The sequence below is a fragment of the Gallus gallus genome, chromosome 5 (genome assembly GCF_016699485.2).
Source record: "Gallus gallus isolate bGalGal1 chromosome 5, bGalGal1.mat.broiler.GRCg7b, whole genome shotgun sequence".
Classification (NCBI taxonomy): domain Eukaryota; kingdom Metazoa; phylum Chordata; class Aves; order Galliformes; family Phasianidae; genus Gallus; species Gallus gallus.
In genome coordinates, this window is record NC_052536.1 from 7,087,989 (window position 1) to 7,107,501 (window position 19,513).

Genomic DNA, 19,513 nt, shown 5'->3' on the forward strand with positions numbered 1-19,513 from the left:
CAGCTGATACCACCTGCAGTTCCCCCCTCACTGCTGCTTCTTGGTTTGGGGTTGGTCTTTGCATTTGTTTAAACTGGTGATTTCTCGCATTTCTTTAATAAGCACAACAACAAACAAACAGAAAAACAACTTCACTTTAAGCCCTCGTGTTCCCATTGAGTAAAGCAGAACCACGTCCAAGCGATCCAGCACAGTTACACTGATGCCATCAGCAGAGGGCAGCTCCCCTCAGAGCCAAACGGTAACAAACTTCCACAACGAAAAACCACACAGGGTACGCTCCCTGCCTTCCTTTCCAGGAGCCCCTTCCAAGAGCTCAGAGATGGAACCAACCTCACCCTGTCAGTAACACAGCCGTGCCTTACACATCTTTGAAAAGCAGTCTGAATGTGCCCCCCCCCCACCACGCAGTGTTTTCATTCTTGTGGCCCTCCCCTGGATGGGCTCCATGAGGTCCACATCTCTCCCGCACTGAGGGCTCCACATCCGGACACAAAATGTTTTGCCATTGATATCAGCAGAAACAATATCTTCCTTCCTTTCTAGTCCAAGGATTATACTCATGTCACCTATTACGCTATCATACTGATCGAGTTTCTAAACACCACAGCTGTGCACAGCACAGCCTGCAAATCTAATTGGAGCCTGTCATCACAATTTGTAGTGCAAGCAGCCATTTGGGCATTAAACAAATTGCTATTTACGAGCAGATGTGCTCACTTTGCAGCGTGTGAATTACACAGTACCTCTTTGATTATATGGATAGATTAATTAGGATGTTTGCCAGTTACTGCATACTGCCAGAGGCTGCTGGCCTGGACCACCTGTCTGTCTTGAACACTTCTGTTTGAACAACAAGCAACGTGTTAAAATAGGAAGTTTTCTTATCCAGAAAAGCTGATGTTACTTTTTAATCAAAACACCAACTTTTGTTCAATACAGAAATTTGGAACAGAGCATAGCAACATCACACTGTGAACGTTCAACAGCTCACCAAGGCTTCCTTTAGACTTCTGTCAGCACTTCCATTGCTGACACCACCTAAAATAACGTATTGTACATAACTGATTTAAAACAGTTACAGTGGGACCATGGTTGATGCAAGGGAAACCTTAGATCAAGCACGAGAAGCATACTCACTATACCCCAGCTTATTCAAAGCTGTGGATCGTTGAGATGAGTCTTTGCACCATGCACAGCCCTTACTGTGTAGAATTCCCTACATTCATAACAAGTCACTTAATGCCCAGAAAATGCCTTCCACTGGAATTCTAATCTGGCAAGATGGGAAAATCTTGCACAGTCTTGCACACAAGCTAATACATGGGGCTTCACATCGATGGGTGATTCCACTGGGCAGGCAGACCAGAAGGTGCTCATACAAGTCACCCAGGCTCTCCCACTGAACCTTCTTCACATCTCAAAAGCCCAAGCAGTGTTGGACGCAGTTATGTCTACTCTGCATTTGGTGGCAGCTTTCCAAGTACCAAAATTCTTTTGGTGCAACTACATGTAGAAAAACTGTTACAGTAACAGGCAAATAAGGTAGTCAAATCATTCTAATAATAGGCACACAAATCAGGCTTACAAGGACCACCATTTGTACATATTAAAATACTATTTTCCAAGCAGTTAGATTGATTTACATGATGAATCACTAGACGGTGTTCTTTCGATGATCCTTACAGATGTACTGCCACTGCTGAGGTCCCCTCAGAGCCAGAGCCAACACTCTCATTGACCTTATGGAAAGATAACTGACTTCAGTTGTTTAACATACATGCTTATTTTGCATGGAATTTTTTGTTTTCTCCAGTGCTGCGTTTGAGTGCATGCTTGACATACAGTATGTGGTGACCTATCCTTCTTTCTAGTATAGATTAACAGTGTCAGAAACCTGTAAGTAACTTATGTATATCCCAAGGACACACACGTAAGGGTTGAAGTCTCAATTCAGGAAAACAAGCAGTAAATTAATCAAGGAAAGCATCAGCTACTTTATGATCTCTTCAGCAGTCACAAACTAATACGCTCTCACCACATTTTGCTTTTAGTGACATTTGTACTTCGGAAGTGTTCTACAATGTAGTCCATCAGAAGTGCTCTTCTGACAGTTACACCATGAAAATGGGCAGATCTACAAAGAGAAAAAAGCAAACAAAAAAAGCCGAGATAAATGTTGCAAAGATCATCAAAGGCTGTCAGTAATCTTATCAAAGCGGACTCACTGTTGTCACGTGTCAATTCACACCTCCTCACCTTTGCTAGCCTTAAGAAACGTGGCAGCAAAGCAGGAGTAATGAAAAATCATAGAATGATTTCCATAGAAAAGCCCTATTCATCAGAAGGAGAAACACAAAGACATGAATAACAACACACCAATGAAGTGTTCAGAAGTGACTGCTGATTTAGATTCACCTGCTTCTGAGCACTCACCAGACATACTTTAAACAGCTTAAATTTCAGGGAGTGTTAGACACACCAACTATAAAAACGGTATCCTTGAATAAATAATAATGATACCCTCAAAGTATTTAGCAATAGCCAAAAGATTTGCTTAATTGTTTTGGCTTGCTTCCATACATACCGCTACTGTTAATGCTCTGCTTGATCCAGTCCACAAAAACACCAACATTTGTGTATACTCCTGGGTAGCTCTTTCTTCCGCAGCCCAAGCCCCAGCTAGTGATGCCATGAAGGGTGTAAAATCCTGAGCCATCTTCTGAAGGACAAACTAATGGGCCACCAGAATCACCCTGCACAAGGACGAAGGAGTGTGGTTATCATCTAAAAGCACTCTTTATGTTTTTAAAAGATAACTTTGGCAACAATAGGTCTAAGCTGCTTGTGTGTTCGTGCATTTTGATACGCTGGCTAAAACCATTTGCCGTAACATGATTTAGCACTGCATTGCACTCTCCTGTCCTGCTTTCAGCTGAGGCAGAGTTAATAGAACAATGCTGGTTGTTTCTTGCTGAGCGACAGCCGCAGGTTGGATGTGCCCGACCTACAGCCTGTTTGCAAGAAAACAGCTCATAGAGAGGTTTCAATACTCCTCTTATTCAGAATCCATCTGGCTGTACCCCCAGTATCAGAAAGCCACTTACTGTGCACGAGTCCTTGCCTTCTTCCAGAGGGAATCCAGCACAGATCATCCTCTGAGTCACTCTACTGGGAAGATTTATGTAATAGGTCTGACATGCTTCAAGCATCAAGATGGGAACTTCCAGCTGATGCAACTTTTTACTCTTTTCTCTATCTTGAAATAAAAGACATCTTAGAAACTGGCAGAGGCATTAATTAATGATACCGTGCCTGCCTCACCTTCTATCACAAAGAATGATAAATATCTCCTAGTTCCTTTGCTTTTTTCTTCTACCATAGCAGGACTGCTCTCCTCTACACATCTCTAGATTTTATATAGTCTGCTTATTTTAAGGCTTCCAGAAAACAGCTTGATTTTCCAAATGGCCTAAATCTAAACTGATTGCTTCTTCTACTCATTTCCATGCAAGACCATCTGAGCTTGTGTAAGTGAAAGCTTTTTAACATATCAATTCTCCAGGAATCAAAAGTATAGATAGAATTCATGTTGCAACACGGAACAAACCATAAAATACAGCCACAGCCCGCTCAACCCTCAAAATGGCAAAGACTACATACCTTCTTCCTGTGCTCCCCATCCTGTGATAATGCATACACTGGAGGGCTGAACCACTTCTTCCTTTGCAGGGAGGCACACGGGATGCACATAGTGGTTGAATTCTAAGGGCTCAGCCAGTTGCAGTAAAGCGATGTCAGAGTCCATAGTGGTCTTGTTAAAGCTTGGATGTATAATATACTGCTTTACTGATCTTTTCTAGGAAAGTAAGGACATTGACATTTGCTCAATGACTTGGGAATTTAAGCCTTTGGTTTTATAAATATTCAGGATATATGCAAGATGCTTAAGGAGAAAAACATCTAAAAGCAGCTGCTGAAGTTACCAACTTCCTTACATTAACATGTCAAGATTACGGCTCTCAGACATGAATCAGGAAACGTGCAGGAAACTCCATTCAGCAAGTGCAGGAAGAGAGTCATGGAAAAACATTAGTCCAGTCTGAGTAAACTGGAAACCTGTGCCCTTATTATTTCTATCTTCATAATAGAGACAATATACTCTTCACTCAAGCACCCCTTGGGATGCCAAGGTTTAGATTTCATTACTGATGAATGCACAGGTCTGTGTTGATACAAGTTCTCTGGCAGTCACATAAAAACCATTGTGCAAGTGCAGATTAAGACCAGCATTCAGGCTGGAAGGTTGTTGCATCATAAGCAATCTCAGAGGTGCATTTACATTAAAAATAATTTTGCAAGATTGATATTTTCTTATTAAGTTGAACTTAAAGTACCTGTCTGTATTCTTGCTCTGTAAGATCATGAATTCCTGTGACCACCATCCATAAGTCTCTGTATAGTTCCCTCAAAAAAAAAAAAAAAGGGGGGGGGGGGGGTGGAGGGGTAAATACATCCTCAGGCTGTTACAACAACATTCCTAAAATACAAAACTCTTATAATCTCCACCATCCAAAATGAACTTGAAAGCCCTATATATTCCTAGGCCAACACCGCTTGAAGACCCCACTCCCATGACAATCTACAGAAATCTTCTCACCAACTTCAACAGAGCATGAAACATTGTTGTGATGAGGCCATGGCATCCCTCAAACAGCGAACTAAGAGAAAGATCAGGTTTATAAAGACTAAGGCTGCCTGTTGCTGAACTGAAGGCCTCCACATCACGGTCTGCACCATTCCAGGGATGGTGCTGGTCTCTTTCATAAAGGGAAAAATGGATAACGTGTAAAGCACAATTACTCATATCATCAAATGATATGAACAAATGCAACAGAAATATTTCATCCTCTGTTTTCTTAACCAAACCCTCTCACACCTTGAAAGTCTGTCATAACTCCCTGATGAAATCACATTAAGCACATACACAGATTCTGATATGATTGCAACATGCAATAGAGAAATCCTCCATGACTCTTAAAGCCATACTTTCAACACAGTACAGTAATGCTCTTGACACAAAATTTTGCAAACTGATATTTAGAAGCTTACAAGCCAAAGTCCAAATTTCAAAACAGCATTTTCAAGTTCCAACAGAAAATATACATATCTAAGCATATTTGGCATTCGGGGCTTTTGAAATTTTACCCTCATTTTCAGTAATTGCAACTTATTTAAACATGAAATCAGAATATGGAATTATCATCAATCCTGGGAGAATTAAAAAAAAAGAAATAAATGTTTAATGACTTAAGACTCAAGGTATATGAAGTTTAAATTGATGTATTTATGATTCACTTGAAACTGGAAACACTCAGATCAGCCTATGAGAAGAATAATTAATTAGCATTTTAGAAAATGTTTTAAAGAATCTGAAAGTCACACAGAGTACCTTCTTGGCTTCCATCCATAACAACAGAAAAACATCCATGTGATCTGAACTAACAGACCAATAGCTTCCTAATAAGGAAATAGCATCAACTCTGGGCGCAAAAGCCTCCTCTGTGTCCCCTTAAAATCTAGAGGAAATAATGCTCTGTAAATGACCCAGAGAGAAGTTATCCAAGAATAAGTGATGGATGACAAGAATCCTGATATATATTCTACAGACTGATCTGAATGAAAACCAAGCCTACAGAAGTAGGTTATTTCTTAAGTAGCTGCTCTAACCCCAGTACATGCACGTGGAGCAAAAGAATCCTGTGCCAATCTCCCTGGGCAGAAACATTACCCTGCAGAGATTCAATGCGCAACGCAGACATTCCCAGAGGATTCATCCAAGTGCACTTACTTAGAATTAAAGCAGTGAGCAGCTGTGATAACCCATTCTTTGGCAAGAACTGCTCCTCCACAGATATGTTGATCTGAAATTTGTATGCTGACCTGCCAAGGCCATGAGTGTGGTACAGCCTCTTCACCTCCAATTATCCTACTAAAGATGAACCTCGGCTGATTCGAAGGCATTCCACAAACATCATCTAAAAAAGAAAGGATTCATGTCTCAAGAAGTTTTTTAGAGGTTAAGATTGGTGAGGCAAAGAACAGCTCAGAACAGCTCATTTAAGAGCCACCCCACAACTTCCAGGGCTTCCCCCCTTTTCCTCAATGCTTTTTTCTACATCTTTCAACTTATCTCCCATGAAGAAATAAGCATTCAGGTTGACTCACCTGTAGTAACCTGTATTTCTTCTTCAGTCATATCTGTATTTTCAAATACTTCTACACTAGCAGAATCCAAAGTATCTAAATCTAGCAAATGAAAACAGCAAATGTGTTAGCAGGCTGTCCTGAATAATATTTTTTAATTCCAAAATAATTTTTATTTCCTTTATAATCATTTCTGTGGAAGGAATAGATTTGTACCCTAGGGATCTATGTTATTACATCGTCACATGGTAGTGAAGAACCATTTAAAATGTACCAGAATACTTTTACACAAAACAGAACCCTGAGGTTTTGGGGGAGATCCAATGTTTTTTCTTTACCCACTCAACAGGTCCTTTGTTCAATCCCTCAGAAAGTTCACAATAAAGATTTTCTCACTGAAACAATGCATTAGGTGAGAATCTCCTACAGCAAAATCATTTTGAATATCACTAATCACTGCAGAGCCCTTTATGCTGCCCTAGTGAGGCAGTCCCCCAAGTTACAGAATTCTACTACCTGTAACATGAACAAAAGTGATCGTAGCTCTGAATCCTTCAAAGGTCTCTGTTTCATCCGAGTGAAAGACAACCAGCATCATAGAAGAGGAGCTTAGAACAGGCGCTGGTAGGACAAATCCACATGATTTAGCTAAAAATGAGAAAGCAAAGGTTCACAGCAGATTAAAATGTAGTTTTTTGTATTTACCTTTTTCAACAGTGCATACCATGGAATGCACAGAATGTTGTTACATGAGAGGGTAAAACAAACCCATAACTATGCACAAGGGAGGATCAGATAAGCCAACTGAGGCTGAACAACTGTTCTACTAGTTCTGTCCCTTTGTTCAGTAATTATCTCATAAGAACAAAGAGACTCTTGGCATTATTTCACAAGATATTATGGCAGCACTCATAGTCATAGGTTGCCACTGCATGTAGATTACATTGGAAACTTGGGTTTCCTTGTCAGTGTTGAAACACTAACATCTGCCAGTGCTAACCTCAGTACCAGTATCAGACTTGACTGGGACAGGCCTTTCCTTCTTTTGAGGTAAACCAAAGGAATCTCCAGCTAGGCATTAAGAACTGCATGAACGCTCAGCTTGAGTGAAGAATTGGATACTGAAAGGGAGAACACCTGGGTGTTTTCTGTTCTACCTGGCATCGTTACTATATAAATATTACATAAAAACAAATAACTAACTGCCTTATGCCTCCCCCTTCTATTATTTTTTATTAGTAGACATGAAGTCAGATTGCATTCCATATAGAATTTAAATACACACAATTGTTGTTAGCTGACTTTTTGTCTCCACAAGAGGAACAGAAGAACCAATACAAGCAAGGTACTGAAACTAGTACCTACAGCAACACCTGAGACTCTGGAGGTGAATTTCAGTTTACACTGTAAAAGAAGGCTACTGAAAGTCATGGAAGTAATAGTTCCCCAAAGTATGCCAAAATTAAAAGCCAAACCAATTTCCTCCTCTTTTCCCGCATCTTCATACACAGTAACAGCATCGTAAGAGCAATCTTCACTCTCTTCTACTTCAAAAGTCTGGTATGTAAGCTTTAAAAAAAAAGAAAAAAGTGAACCTTGTTGAATTCACTAATTGAAATGCAGAGCTCTAAACGAGGTCTTTAATATTCTCAAGGATTCTCTTAAAGTCTGATCTCTGTGGTGTTCAGACCCCACACATCACATTAAATTTGCTAGAAGAATGCACCACGATAAAATTTAAACCAGGAAATCGTATTTTACTATAACCCAAAGGAGAAATCAAAACCTATCTGCCTTTTGGGACAGAAAGGGGTTTCTCTCAACAGTGTCCAACAGTGTTATTCAAGCTTATGTTGCTAGATCTTGCTTGTCTTTAGCTGCACATTTTCTTGTCAACTAAATGATGCCCACTTTCATTCCACAAACACAAGAAAGGCACATACTATACCTTGATTACATGGTCCTCCGGTGCACAAATAATCCATTGACAGACAGCCAGATTGCTGTAGTTCTCTGGATAGTGCATACTTTGCAACACTCCTTCTTCAAAAAGGACAGCTAAGGACTCACAGCCAGAATCTAGAAATCCAGAGAAAAGCAAAAATTGAGGCACCTATTAAACCATTCACACACACACAAAAGGAAAAAAAGAAACCCAGAAAATCTCTTGTGGTGCTTTCACACAGAAACAGGAAAACAGCAGCAAGCCAAATCCTTCTGCAAGAAAAATACGACAAAATTTTTTCATCTGTTATCAGACAGGAGAGACATTCAATCATCACTACAGCATGTTCCCTGTGGTACAGGCAGTGTACTGCAGAGTGAGTTACTTGAGTGGGAGTGACAGAAGCGCAGGACACAGGGATGTCAGTACATCTGCCAATTTTATTTGGAAATGAAAGTGGAGATATAGAACACAGTCAGTAGATGTGACTTTCTTGCTATGCAGTGGCAAGCCCCTCAGAGGGAATTCCTCCCTGCCCTTACAGATTATAAAGGAATAAGACTGGTTGAAAAAGCTGCAGAAACAGAAACAACAGGTGTCTGTTTTCCTAAGTATTGTCCAGACTCAGGAGATGGCCCTTGGACCTGCCCCCCTAGTGATGATAAACCACTCTGCACAGCAAAACTGAAAGTAGCTTTCACTGGAAATTTGGCTTGTGTGACTGATTTTATTAAGTTTTAAAACTTTCTATAAGTAGAGAAGGAAATTAAATCCTTCTAGAGAATTCAGGATAGAGGTAAAGTAACAGGAGGTTTTTTTCTGAACAGTGTCTGTCTTGTCTCTTCCTGGCATCTCAGTTTTCCCACAGTGCTACACACCAGCCAAAACACACCTTGTTCATTATGCCATCCACTTAGGAAAAATCACATAAGTTTTCTCTGAGTTAGACTTACCAGGAAGAATACCTGTTGTAAGAGCTTTATAAGTCATAGAAAAACCAGTTCCATAATCCTTGTTGTCAGAAACAAATTTCAGCCTTATATTATTGGACCCAATCAAAATAGGTAATGGAAGATCTCCTCCACAGAATTTCCCTGAAACAACATTTCAGAGAATAATCACTGTTTAAAGTCTTCCATCATTTGAGAAAACTCTGCTCTACAATTCCTAGCACTCGCTTATAAAATTTATAGCTGAAAAAGAAATCACCTTTCTATTCCTCCCTATTATCTATTAATCTGATAGCTCAAATAAAAGGTGCACATTTAGAAATCCTTGACATCAGCAATTCATTTGCTGACACAGTTCCCCAACAGGCATTTGACCATTCTTTTCCCCCTTCCAATCTCTCATCTTTCAGCTTAGACCATGTCTCAGTGAATCCTATTATGAAAACATGAGTAAAACATCATCAACTGAAATGTTCTCTCTGTGTTCAACTGCTGATAGACTGAAAGGATACACTGACATTATTTTATAGAACAAAAGGACAGCAACTCACCAACAAGTCTGTCGTCTTTTGAATAGACTGATAAAGAATCATAGTCACAAAACGTTTCTGGCTCTATATCGAAGTGGGAAAAATGAAGCAATATATAATTCCCTTCTGGTACAAACAGAGTCCATATGCACAATCTGTAATGATAAATTCTCTCTCATTCACAAAACTGCAAGAGAAAACAACACAGGCACAAGAAGGAGATTCTGGGGAAGTCTTTGTTTTGTCTACTCACTGATGGTTTTGATAGAACTGTTCGGAACCTCCAGGAAAATTTAATTCTCCTTCACTGTCTGTGAGTTTGCCATCCTGAACACTACAAAATGCTGCATTGCAGAGTTAGAACAAGAAGAGTCAGGTTTGACACATACACAACCCTCCGTTACACCAAACATCTAGAGAATATTGTGAGACTTAAGACTGCTCATCTGTACCTTGTTTCTGATGGCAGAATGATGCCTTCCCTCTCTTCTATTTGAAATTGCAGCAAGTCACTTTTAAAACACATAATGTGGAAGAAAAAAAAAAACCAAGCTTTGCCAGAGCCCTATCAAATTTTAGTGTAAAAACAGTGGTGCTTGCTTATCACCTTAAAGAAAGTATTTGTTAAATGATGATTTTGGTATCAGGATTTTTCAGAGGAAAAATGCGTACTTCAGGACATCAGCATTTATTGCTGTCCATTTGTAAGACAATTCTTAGCTATTTTGCAGCAGGATACTTTTGCAACAGTACAAAATGGGACTGGAAGAAGCAGAAGTGTTTTTCTCCAGATAACTACTGCTAGAAAGTACAGGTATGTGTAAAAATGCCTCTTCTTTGCCTTTCCTTCTCCTTGCCAAGGTAAGCCAGCAAGACATTTATCAAAAACAAAGTACACACACAGAAAATCAAAATATAACCTCAACTGTAAAATAAGTTATATTCAGGAATAGGATGAAAACAATTGGGCTTTTTTCTTTGTTTTTACATTCCATTCACAGAAATAGACACCAGATAAGTAGATAGTTTCAGCACAGATGAGCAGAAAGTACTATCAATTCACCTGATATTTTCTGTTTAGAAACTATACTTTCATACACAGAACCGACAGCATTAATTAGATTTTATGCATTGTTTGAGGTTCTGTTCTACATTTTTCCATTAATTCTATTTGCATTTCAATAAATTACTGCTTTATACATACCTGTCTTAAGGGAAACTCCTTTTTGAAGTCACCTGCACATACGTACTATCTTACATAAGAAAGTTGCTTACTGAGCTAGAAAAAAAAACTTATGTATTTAAAGTATGCATTTTAAAGTGTGATAATAAGTCATGCTATAAATATGTTTTTTTCTTCACAGATCACATATGAAATTATTTGAGAAGGCTGGTTAGACTCTAATGCAGATACAAAATGCTGAAAAAACAGTACTCACGTGTGGAACTTTTCATTTTCAGATCTAACGAAGGAGGGATAGGGAAGGGAGTGAAAAAAGAATGTGTTATTATAGTTTCACACTCACAACGTAGGCTTTATTTTTAACAGTGGGAAATAGCAGGTTTATACAGCTAGCACTGATGTAAGTTTGAATTCTTGAGTTCACAGTGCCTACAGTAAAGTATGTGCGGAATCAAAATTACAAGTTCAGGCAAAGCTGACTTCAGAATAACCAACTCTAGAGACAACGCATCTAGAATTAATAATACACTGATTGGCCTCTCAGTCTGAGCAACATTCTCTCTGTATATACCTGTTGAATAAATACTACACATCTCAAGATAGGGTAGCAGAATCCAACTGCCACCTTATTACCAGGGACACAGAGATGCTAAGCCTGACAGCAGTAACAGTCAAGATTCTTCGTACCAGTGCAACGGTGTAAAAAAGTGGGTAGTAAAACCCAGTGTAATGCAACTGAGAACTGCACGCCCACTTCATTCACCAAATCACTTTTTCTGCTCATTGGAGCCAATAATCTTTAGTTTCTATAGTAATTTTGGTTAATCTTTTTTTTTTTTCCTGAAAACTCAATGATCCATTATTGTAAATTCATATAGAAAAGACATCGCCCTTCTCTTATTTTTCTTTAATTGAAAACAGATTTTCCAGAAGCTAAACCCTATTCATTTTCCTTTGACAATATGAAGGTCCTTTACTTTTTTTCTAATCATAGAATTACTCAGGTTGGAAAGGACCTCAAAGATTATCAAGTCCAACCGCAGCCTAACCATAGTACCCTAACTCTAACAACCCTCCACTAAATCATATCTCTGAGCACCACATCCAAGCAGCTCTTAAACACATCCAGGGATGGTGACTCAACCACCTCCCTGGGGAGCCTATTCCAGTGCTTAACCACACTTTCTGTAAAGAAGTGTTTCCTAACATCCAACCTAAACTTGCCTTGGTGCAACTTGAGGCCATTTCCCCTCGTCCTGTCACCTGTCACCAGTGAGAAGAGACCTACCCCGCTCTCACTGTAAACACCTTTCAGGTACTGGAAGAGAGTAATAAGGTCTCCCCTCAGCCTCCTCTCCCCCAGGCTAAACAGCCCCAGCTCCCTCAGCCTCTGAAGCTAGTTTCCAGGGGGAGAAATATTAGTACTGTATCTTGAAAAAGATAAAATTAAATGAAATATGATTATGAGAGAAAAATGACAGAGGTGAGAGAGAAATTTTTGTAGAGACTTAATACCAGCACTCATATTTTCTTGAATCCAGGAAAGCACTGCACTGAGGTCTGTGAATATTCCAGGAGACCCTCTTTCGTAATGTCTCTTCATCTCATTACCTCTCCAGCCACGAGCACATCCCATCCCCCAGGAAATCACACCAGCAAGAATCCAGGCACCATGCTTACGTCGGCACAAGAGAGGACCCCCAGAGTCTCCCTGTAAGAACCCCCAAAACTCACAGGTCACAAAAGTGCACGTGAACCACTGAGCTAGCCTTGAAGAGTTTATTGAGTCATCTTTTGTAGTGCAGCAGTAAACCTGCCACACAGGGAGTAGTCATTTGGAAAAAAAGAAAAAAGAAACAACTAAAAAAAAACATTTAAAAAAAAGACTTTCCTTTTTATTGTTTTTAGTCAGGATTGGGATGACAGGAGAGATGAATTAATTCACTTAGCTGCATATATGCTGTGCTTAAGCATGACAAAAGGAGCAAGGAGATTGTTTTCTTGTTTTTTCATTTTAACATGTTCCCAAGACAAGGAACCACCATTTTTTCTCTTGTTCTCCAAGGCAATACTTTCTAACTTCCTCCATACCACGCTAGGAACATTTATTAATCAATGTTTATCAAGTGCCTTGAAGTTAAAAAGCCCTAAACGCTACAGCACGGGGATACATTGTGAAGTTGCTGTCAGGAACCTGCCATGCAGTTCACACAATAATTAAAATAGATCATGGAATTAAGTGCATTCTCCCATACAGATCCTTTTAAAGAATTCACACATCAAAATAGAATACAAAAATTATAGTATATTTATTCACTTAAGCACTTGGAAACTTGAGCTTCTGAGAAACACATCAAGTGCACAAGGCCCTCTGTTCAACTGACCTGACAGGCATCTTTTCCTCCATCTGGAAATCCAGCACACAGTATAGTGTCACCTTGGATGGGCTTCCTTAAAGTTGACAATGCTCTGGAACATTCCATACTATTTAGAATTGGTAGATTGACTTCATATAAAACCTGAGGGAGCACTCCATCTGAAACAACAAAAACAAATTGTTCAAAATGAAATGCTGAGTGGTGAACTTTTAACGTCACTGCTAATACACAAAAAAAAACATGCTGAAAACTTGCTCCATGTCTTCCTATGGCTATGAACGTGTTTTGATAAACATACAGTTTTGCATATAAAAGCAGTCTGACTTGAATAAGTTTTGAAGTGTCTCCAACATAATATACACGTCCATATATTTTTGTGATCATTTTGAAATAATCCACAGATAGACAGAAGCTAGCAGAGATTCCATTTTGCGACTGCAATCTTATTCTCAGTTGACAGTTACTTCTGGTCTGTATACAGCTTATGCAGTCAAGCTCTTGGCTTCAGAAATAAACACTGCATACTGGAACAGATAGAATTCTCAAAAAAATGTCTAAAATTGAGTAAGAAAATCTGATAAGAAAACTCACTGATCTGAAGACATTTGCTTTCTACGCAGATACAGATTTGCTAGACAATTCATTGCCCATTTTAAGAAAAGGAAGAACACAGGAATGAAGGACTGACAAAAACACTGTGAAATCAGAATGTCAAAGAACACTTTCAGTAACTTACTCTCTCTTAAGCGGCCCCAGCCACATGCAGTGCAGATATATCCTGCTTCAAATTTTTCACCTGGATCAGGAAGACATGCTGGCAAAACTGATGAACCTGCCATACATGAAATTTCTTGATAGCTAGTTAGAAGAGCATCATCACAAAAAAAAGAAAGCAACAAAAAACCCTGTGTTTCATTTCTCACTTCTTTAAAAGGGAATTATTTTTATGGCATCTAAAAAAATTCATCTAACATTTGATAATTTATCTGTGCTGCTTCTTCTTTATTTTAGCCATAGATAAATATGGTCTTACTGAAGTTGAAGGTTCCATCAAGCTTGAGAAGGGCTATGTCATAGTTCATCGGCCTTCGGGGGTCAAAGTTTGGATGTTTAATGATGTATTTAACAGGGAGTGTCTGCTCTCCATTCTCCCTGATTCTTAAGTCATGCTCTCCTGCAGTGACATTCAAATACTTGAGTAGGTTCCTGTAAGAAGTGCAAAATAAAAATTCAACTACAGCATCTTCAAAGTGAAAGGAAGAGTGTAGTTGTTTGTAAACAGAAGAGTTTTACTAATGATATCTAATACCTTTCATCTTCAGATTTTCGAGTATAATATGTACAGTCAAAATGCGTTGAATCAGCCCTACAGCAGAAACCGGAAGACACAAGAACAGTGAAAAAATAAGTTTTGCTACACTCCTATCTGTACTTAAGTGGTCTGCTAAAGAACAAGATCCTATTCTTGTGTTTGAAGTTGTTTGATCACACTGCTTTTCCGGTGGAAGATGTAAAAGACTTCCAGGGAAGTACAGAAAAAAAATAAGACCACTTCTCTAGCATTCGCAGATCATGTTTCAAAAACACTGTGAATCCTGTCTTAGGGTCGCTAGTACCAACTCAAAACATAGAATCATCATAGAAACACAGAATGGCCTGGGTTGAAGAGGACCAAAAAGACCATCAAGTTCCAACCCCCTGCTATGTGCAGGGTTGCCAACCAGCAGACCAGGCTGCCCAGAGCCACATCCAGCCTGGCCTTGAATGTCTTCAGGGATGGGGCATCCACAGCCTCCTTGGGCAACCTGTTCAGTGTGTCACCACCCTCTGGGTGAAAACTTCCTCCTAATATCTAACCTAAATCTCCCCCATCTCAGTTTAAAAACATTCCCTCTTGTCCTATCACTATCCATCCTCGTAAACAGCCGTAAACCTACAATTTCAAAATCAGTCTCTATCTGGCTTGAAAGGCTATTTACTCTTATTTTTGAAATGTTCAAAGGTTTTGTCTTTTCCCCCTTCCTGATATAACATGGAAAATACTGGTTACAAATGAAAGAGCAGCATCTGTGAGTAATCTCCAGAAACAGATGCTACATTATACATGCTTTTACAATCAACGTTCTTCTGCACCTGCAGCCTGCTCCTGAAAGATCACATCCATACCTGTCCGAGACACAGTGAGCTGCCGTGACCACCCACTGAGCAGAAACAATGGTGCCTCCACAGAAATGCTTTTCTCTTCGTTTTAAGGAAACCTGTTTCACATAAGAAGATGACATGTTAAATGCATAAGATCTTTATATCTGCTCTGACTGCACTTGAGGAAGAAAGGGCAGAGTTATGTACACAGGTATTCTTTAAAGATTCACATAGCTAAGGTTCATGCAGCACTTCAGTCAAACAGATTTTCATGGCATTATGTTCCTCGAGCATAAGTGATCCTAAACCTTGCTGTTCCCCTTGGTTGTGACTTCAGACCTGGATAAAAGCAACATACATATAATAAATACCAATTCACTGAACTACTCAAGATTGTGTGAAGGTTACTGGTAAGTTGAGAATTTTTCCTTTGTAGGTCACTGGGCAAAACAGAGCATGAGAGAGTCTTTGACATCTATACCACAGTCTTTATCCGGTTTGTTTTTAAGCTTAAAACACCAAGCACCACGAGGTATCCCATCTTCCAAACTGCAAGTCTGTGATCCTAGACAATGGTTGGGGTGCTGAAGTGTTCTTCAGCGTTCTTCAGCTCATGCCTCTTTACACTGACTAATCTAAACACACTCTTTTCAGAACTAATGATAAAATAATAAATGATAAGCAAAGGCTTGTCATAGAGCATAACAGATCTATATGCTCTCTGTCTGCTCCCAAGTTCTATAAAAACAGAGCGCAGCTCAATGATACATTCTAAGTGGAAATATGTACAAAGTATAACGGTTTTCTTCTTTTCTCATTTCTGTAAAAACAAAAAAAAAAAGAAGGACTTTGTTCTGAAGATAAAACCACATTTGCTTGTGCAAACCTGCCATGGATGTGAGCCTTGTTTCACCTGGTTCCCTCCAACAATCCGAGTGAAAAGGTTGAAGTAACTCCATGGTTTTGTCTCATGAACTTTCTGCCCGCACTTAGGATCTGGGGGGTAAAAACAGGAAAAAGGAACAATTTAATCTAGATTTCATTTTCCCCACTTTTGAGTAAAATACAATTGGAAGGCACAGCCTGAAACATAGGTCAGGTGCAGTGCCTCTACCAGGGCAGGAACCACAATTCATAATGAGCTGCCCAGACTAAATCTACACTGGGATAGTCACTGCACTGCCATGAGCAAGAAAAAGGACTCTGAAACAAGATTTTTGTAAAGAGATTTAGCTTGTACCCAAAAGAATTTGGTCCTGGGCTTAAGAATGGGGGAAAAAAATAAAATCATCATTGGTTGGATGAGAAATTTCTATGTAAGCTGCATCGGCTTCACCTTTATGGCACTGTAATGAAGCAAGAGAATATTGCTGGACAGAAAGCTACATGTTGGACTGCTGAAATGAGCAGCTTATTGTAATGCTTTAAATACCACATCTGTTTTGACAGCCAGAATAGAATTCTGCAGTGAAAAAAGTGCTTTGCAGAACTTAGGAAATCAAGCTGCAAATCTAAAATGGAAGCATAAAAACAGTCAGCGCTTTCTTTACTAGTTTGCTATAGATCAGTAATTCTTCACAAAGGAAAGAGAACAATTGCAATCAATACCTGCGCCAAAAAGAAGTATATTCTGGATCTTAAGATCTAAGACAATGTAAGGGAAGACTCGTTTTGTTTGCAGCCCACAGGTAACTTGTTAAATTAGGACCTTCATTAATCTGTTGCAAATTTGAGTACTTAATTTAGTTCTTTATAATTCATGTTTATTTTACTCATTTTGAATCATCAAGAAAACAGTCAGAAGTTGCTTGAAAATTACTCATTAAAAGATAACGTTATGTTACAGACTTGGAACGGAACAAAACCAAAGAATTAAAACCAGACAAGTTATTCCAATGCTACCTTGTACCTCATCTACCAGCACTCAGGATCAAAATCTCAGTGGGTGAAGCTAACTAGCGCAGCTTCTTTATTTCAGCAGTCACTGCTGTCACTGCCTATGAACAAAACCTTTAGCATGTACAAAATAGTTAAAGCTAAATGTGAAATTTTGATCCTACCTTTCTGAAGAATGTGTGGTACAGCACGGGACTCTGTAATACAAACAACCCCCAGCAGGAGTAACAGCAGCTTACTGGAAGTAATACACATCTTGGGGTGCTAAGTGACAGTCTGAAAACAAGGAGAGTTTTTATAGCGAAAAAGAAGCCCAAATATTGCACCACGGGAGAACATCAACTAATTGAAGTTGAAGTTACTCATTAATCGAGCCATAAAGCACTTAGCTGAACGGCTGAGTTTTTCAAACGTAACAGACCGTGATTCTTTCATAAGACTTCATTCATTACAGATGTCTTTACTGTAAAATAACAACTGAAATTCAATTAGCCTTTTAAAAATATTACAGTACTGCTGCATTCAGCAGCACCAGTTCCAAGTCACTTTGATGGCTAAGTTGCATTTTAATAACAAATGCAAGTCTCCTAGAAGGCTGTCTGAATCCTAAATAAAGAACAAACTAGTAGCTACATCAAGAGATTTCAAAAAACAGAAGCCATAAGATAACTTACCTTCTGAATTCACCACTTAAAAGTTTTGTCTCATCAGTTTTAGAACAGGAAAACAGAAATCAACTTTTGCCCTGAATATGCAAATTCATAAGAAGCAACTGAATACAAACCCTATTTCTATTATTTCTTATGTTACAGACATACTGAACTTCTTAAGACTGAAGTTTTCCTACAGGTCCTGCAGAGGCATTTAATTCTGCAACTTCCAAAACCTGCATCACCAACATCATTTCAGACAGATAAGATCAGCTGTAATCACAGAAACTTCGAAAGCTGTTTTCCTTCATTAATTCTTTTGCGTTTTGCAGGGACAAAACAAAAGCCTCAAATCCACAATGTCAGTTCTGTATGCTGCAAAGTTCTGATTACCCACCACAGTGACATCCCTTGGAATGATGCCATCCAGCAGGAAAATGTGAATAAAAAGAAGAAAAAATCTCAGTAATTACGCTGTGCAAACAACACCTGACAGATTATTGATAAGAAATACAAACATCTGCACTGGCAAACGCAGAAACAATGACTTCATTTCACATTTATGGCAGAGAGGCAACACTTACTGTGCAGCAGCCCACGAGATCAGGAAGAAGCAGCACAGAATGGCATGTTCTGTACAACCTGTCTCTTGTCTGGGATGACAAAACAGGAATACAGGCTTTCTCGTCTAACTACACATTTTATTTTTTTTTAACCTTCCTCCCTCTGAAGCTATCTTCATACAGTATGCACAGACAGAGGCAACAATGATTTACCTATTTCTCTCACTGGCTTGCTTCTGTTGCTCCTAAAACTCACAGCTTTGGCAAGCAGCACTGCCAGCATCACTCCTGAAACAAAGGCAAAGGTCAAGTCTTACGACAATCCCCATCCACCCGCCTGCTCCAAATCGCAGTGTAGAGCTGGCCTCATCCTGTTAGCATCCCATATCTTTGCACATAGGTTTTTCCAAAAATAACGCCCCCTTTTTATTTCCATGGAAATTACAACAAAGAGCACAATAACACTATTTGATAGAGCAAATTCATCTACAAAACACCCTTTTTCAACAGTCACCACCGTTAGCTATGCATTTTTGCCAGCAATGAAGGCAAACCTGCATGCCACACTTGTAAAAATCTGTACCTCTGGAGGACACTCATCATCATCATCACTGTGCTCACATCCACTGGTTGGTCTCTACAAATATTGACTAAGTGTTGATAAATTTCAATGGGTGACATTTTTTCTACATGGAGGAATTAGTTCTACACCTTTGCTTCATCACACTTCCATGTCAGATGCCATTTTGCCAGTGTCCTCTGCTGCCATCTGTCACACAGCAACATGTAACAGAATACTGGTGCGAAGGCTCACCCTCTACTGCCATACCACCAGCATCCACCTCTGATATCATAGGCCAACACAATAAAATAGGAGGCATTAGTTTCAGAGGGGCCCTCATAATTGAATAACTTAAGGTCCCCCTTTTGCCCTTTCAGTTAAGGTTAGTGGACCACTGACACGACCAGATTGAAAAATGAGCTTTTAAGTTTTGCTGATCTTCTGAACTTGTTGCAAGGTCAGTGCTAGAAAACTAGAAAACCTATTTATTCAATAAAATTAATAATT

General features: G+C 39.3%; 1 protein-coding gene across 7 annotated transcripts in view; it reads right to left on the bottom strand.

Annotated features, from left to right (window-relative positions):
- Nucleotides 1-879: 879 nt before the first annotated feature.
- The window catches only part of OVCH1 (ovochymase 1), a 37,242-nt gene continuing 18,608 nt past the window's right edge, over nt 880-19,513 (bottom strand). For 2 of the 7 annotated variants that reach the window (XM_046942216.1, XM_046942215.1), the window contains exons 2-25: nt 18,658-18,732; nt 18,466-18,534; nt 17,396-17,507; nt 16,222-16,331; nt 15,360-15,451; nt 14,503-14,559; nt 14,227-14,399; nt 13,930-14,025; nt 13,200-13,351; nt 12,331-12,526; nt 11,072-11,095; nt 9,886-9,976; nt 9,654-9,787; nt 9,106-9,246; nt 8,156-8,286; nt 7,683-7,776; nt 6,724-6,855; nt 6,229-6,309; nt 5,852-6,038; nt 4,398-4,467; nt 3,664-3,859; nt 3,108-3,259; nt 2,588-2,756; nt 880-2,137 (exon numbers count right to left, since the gene is read on the bottom strand). In XM_046942216.1, coding sequence (XP_046798172.1) covers nt 2,115-2,137; nt 2,588-2,756; nt 3,108-3,259; nt 3,664-3,859; nt 4,398-4,467; nt 5,852-6,038; nt 6,229-6,309; nt 6,724-6,855; nt 7,683-7,776; nt 8,156-8,286; nt 9,106-9,246; nt 9,654-9,787; nt 9,886-9,976; nt 11,072-11,095; nt 12,331-12,526; nt 13,200-13,351; nt 13,930-14,025; nt 14,227-14,399; nt 14,503-14,559; nt 15,360-15,451; nt 16,222-16,331; nt 17,396-17,486 — 2,592 coding nt within the window. In that variant the 5' untranslated portion in view covers nt 17,487-17,507; nt 18,466-18,534; nt 18,658-18,732 and the 3' untranslated portion in view covers nt 880-2,114. Of the gene's footprint in view, nt 2,138-2,259; nt 2,335-2,587; nt 2,757-3,107; nt 3,260-3,663; nt 3,860-4,397; nt 4,468-5,851; nt 6,039-6,228; nt 6,310-6,723; nt 6,856-7,682; nt 7,777-8,155; nt 8,287-9,105; nt 9,247-9,653; nt 9,788-9,885; nt 9,977-11,071; nt 11,096-12,330; nt 12,527-13,199; nt 13,352-13,929; nt 14,026-14,226; nt 14,400-14,502; nt 14,560-15,359; nt 15,452-16,221; nt 16,332-17,395; nt 17,508-18,465; nt 18,535-18,657; nt 18,733-19,513 lie in introns of all 7 variants that reach the window. The other 5 variants (XM_046942217.1, XM_046942218.1, XM_040702103.2 and 2 more) reach the window with 4 other exon arrangements.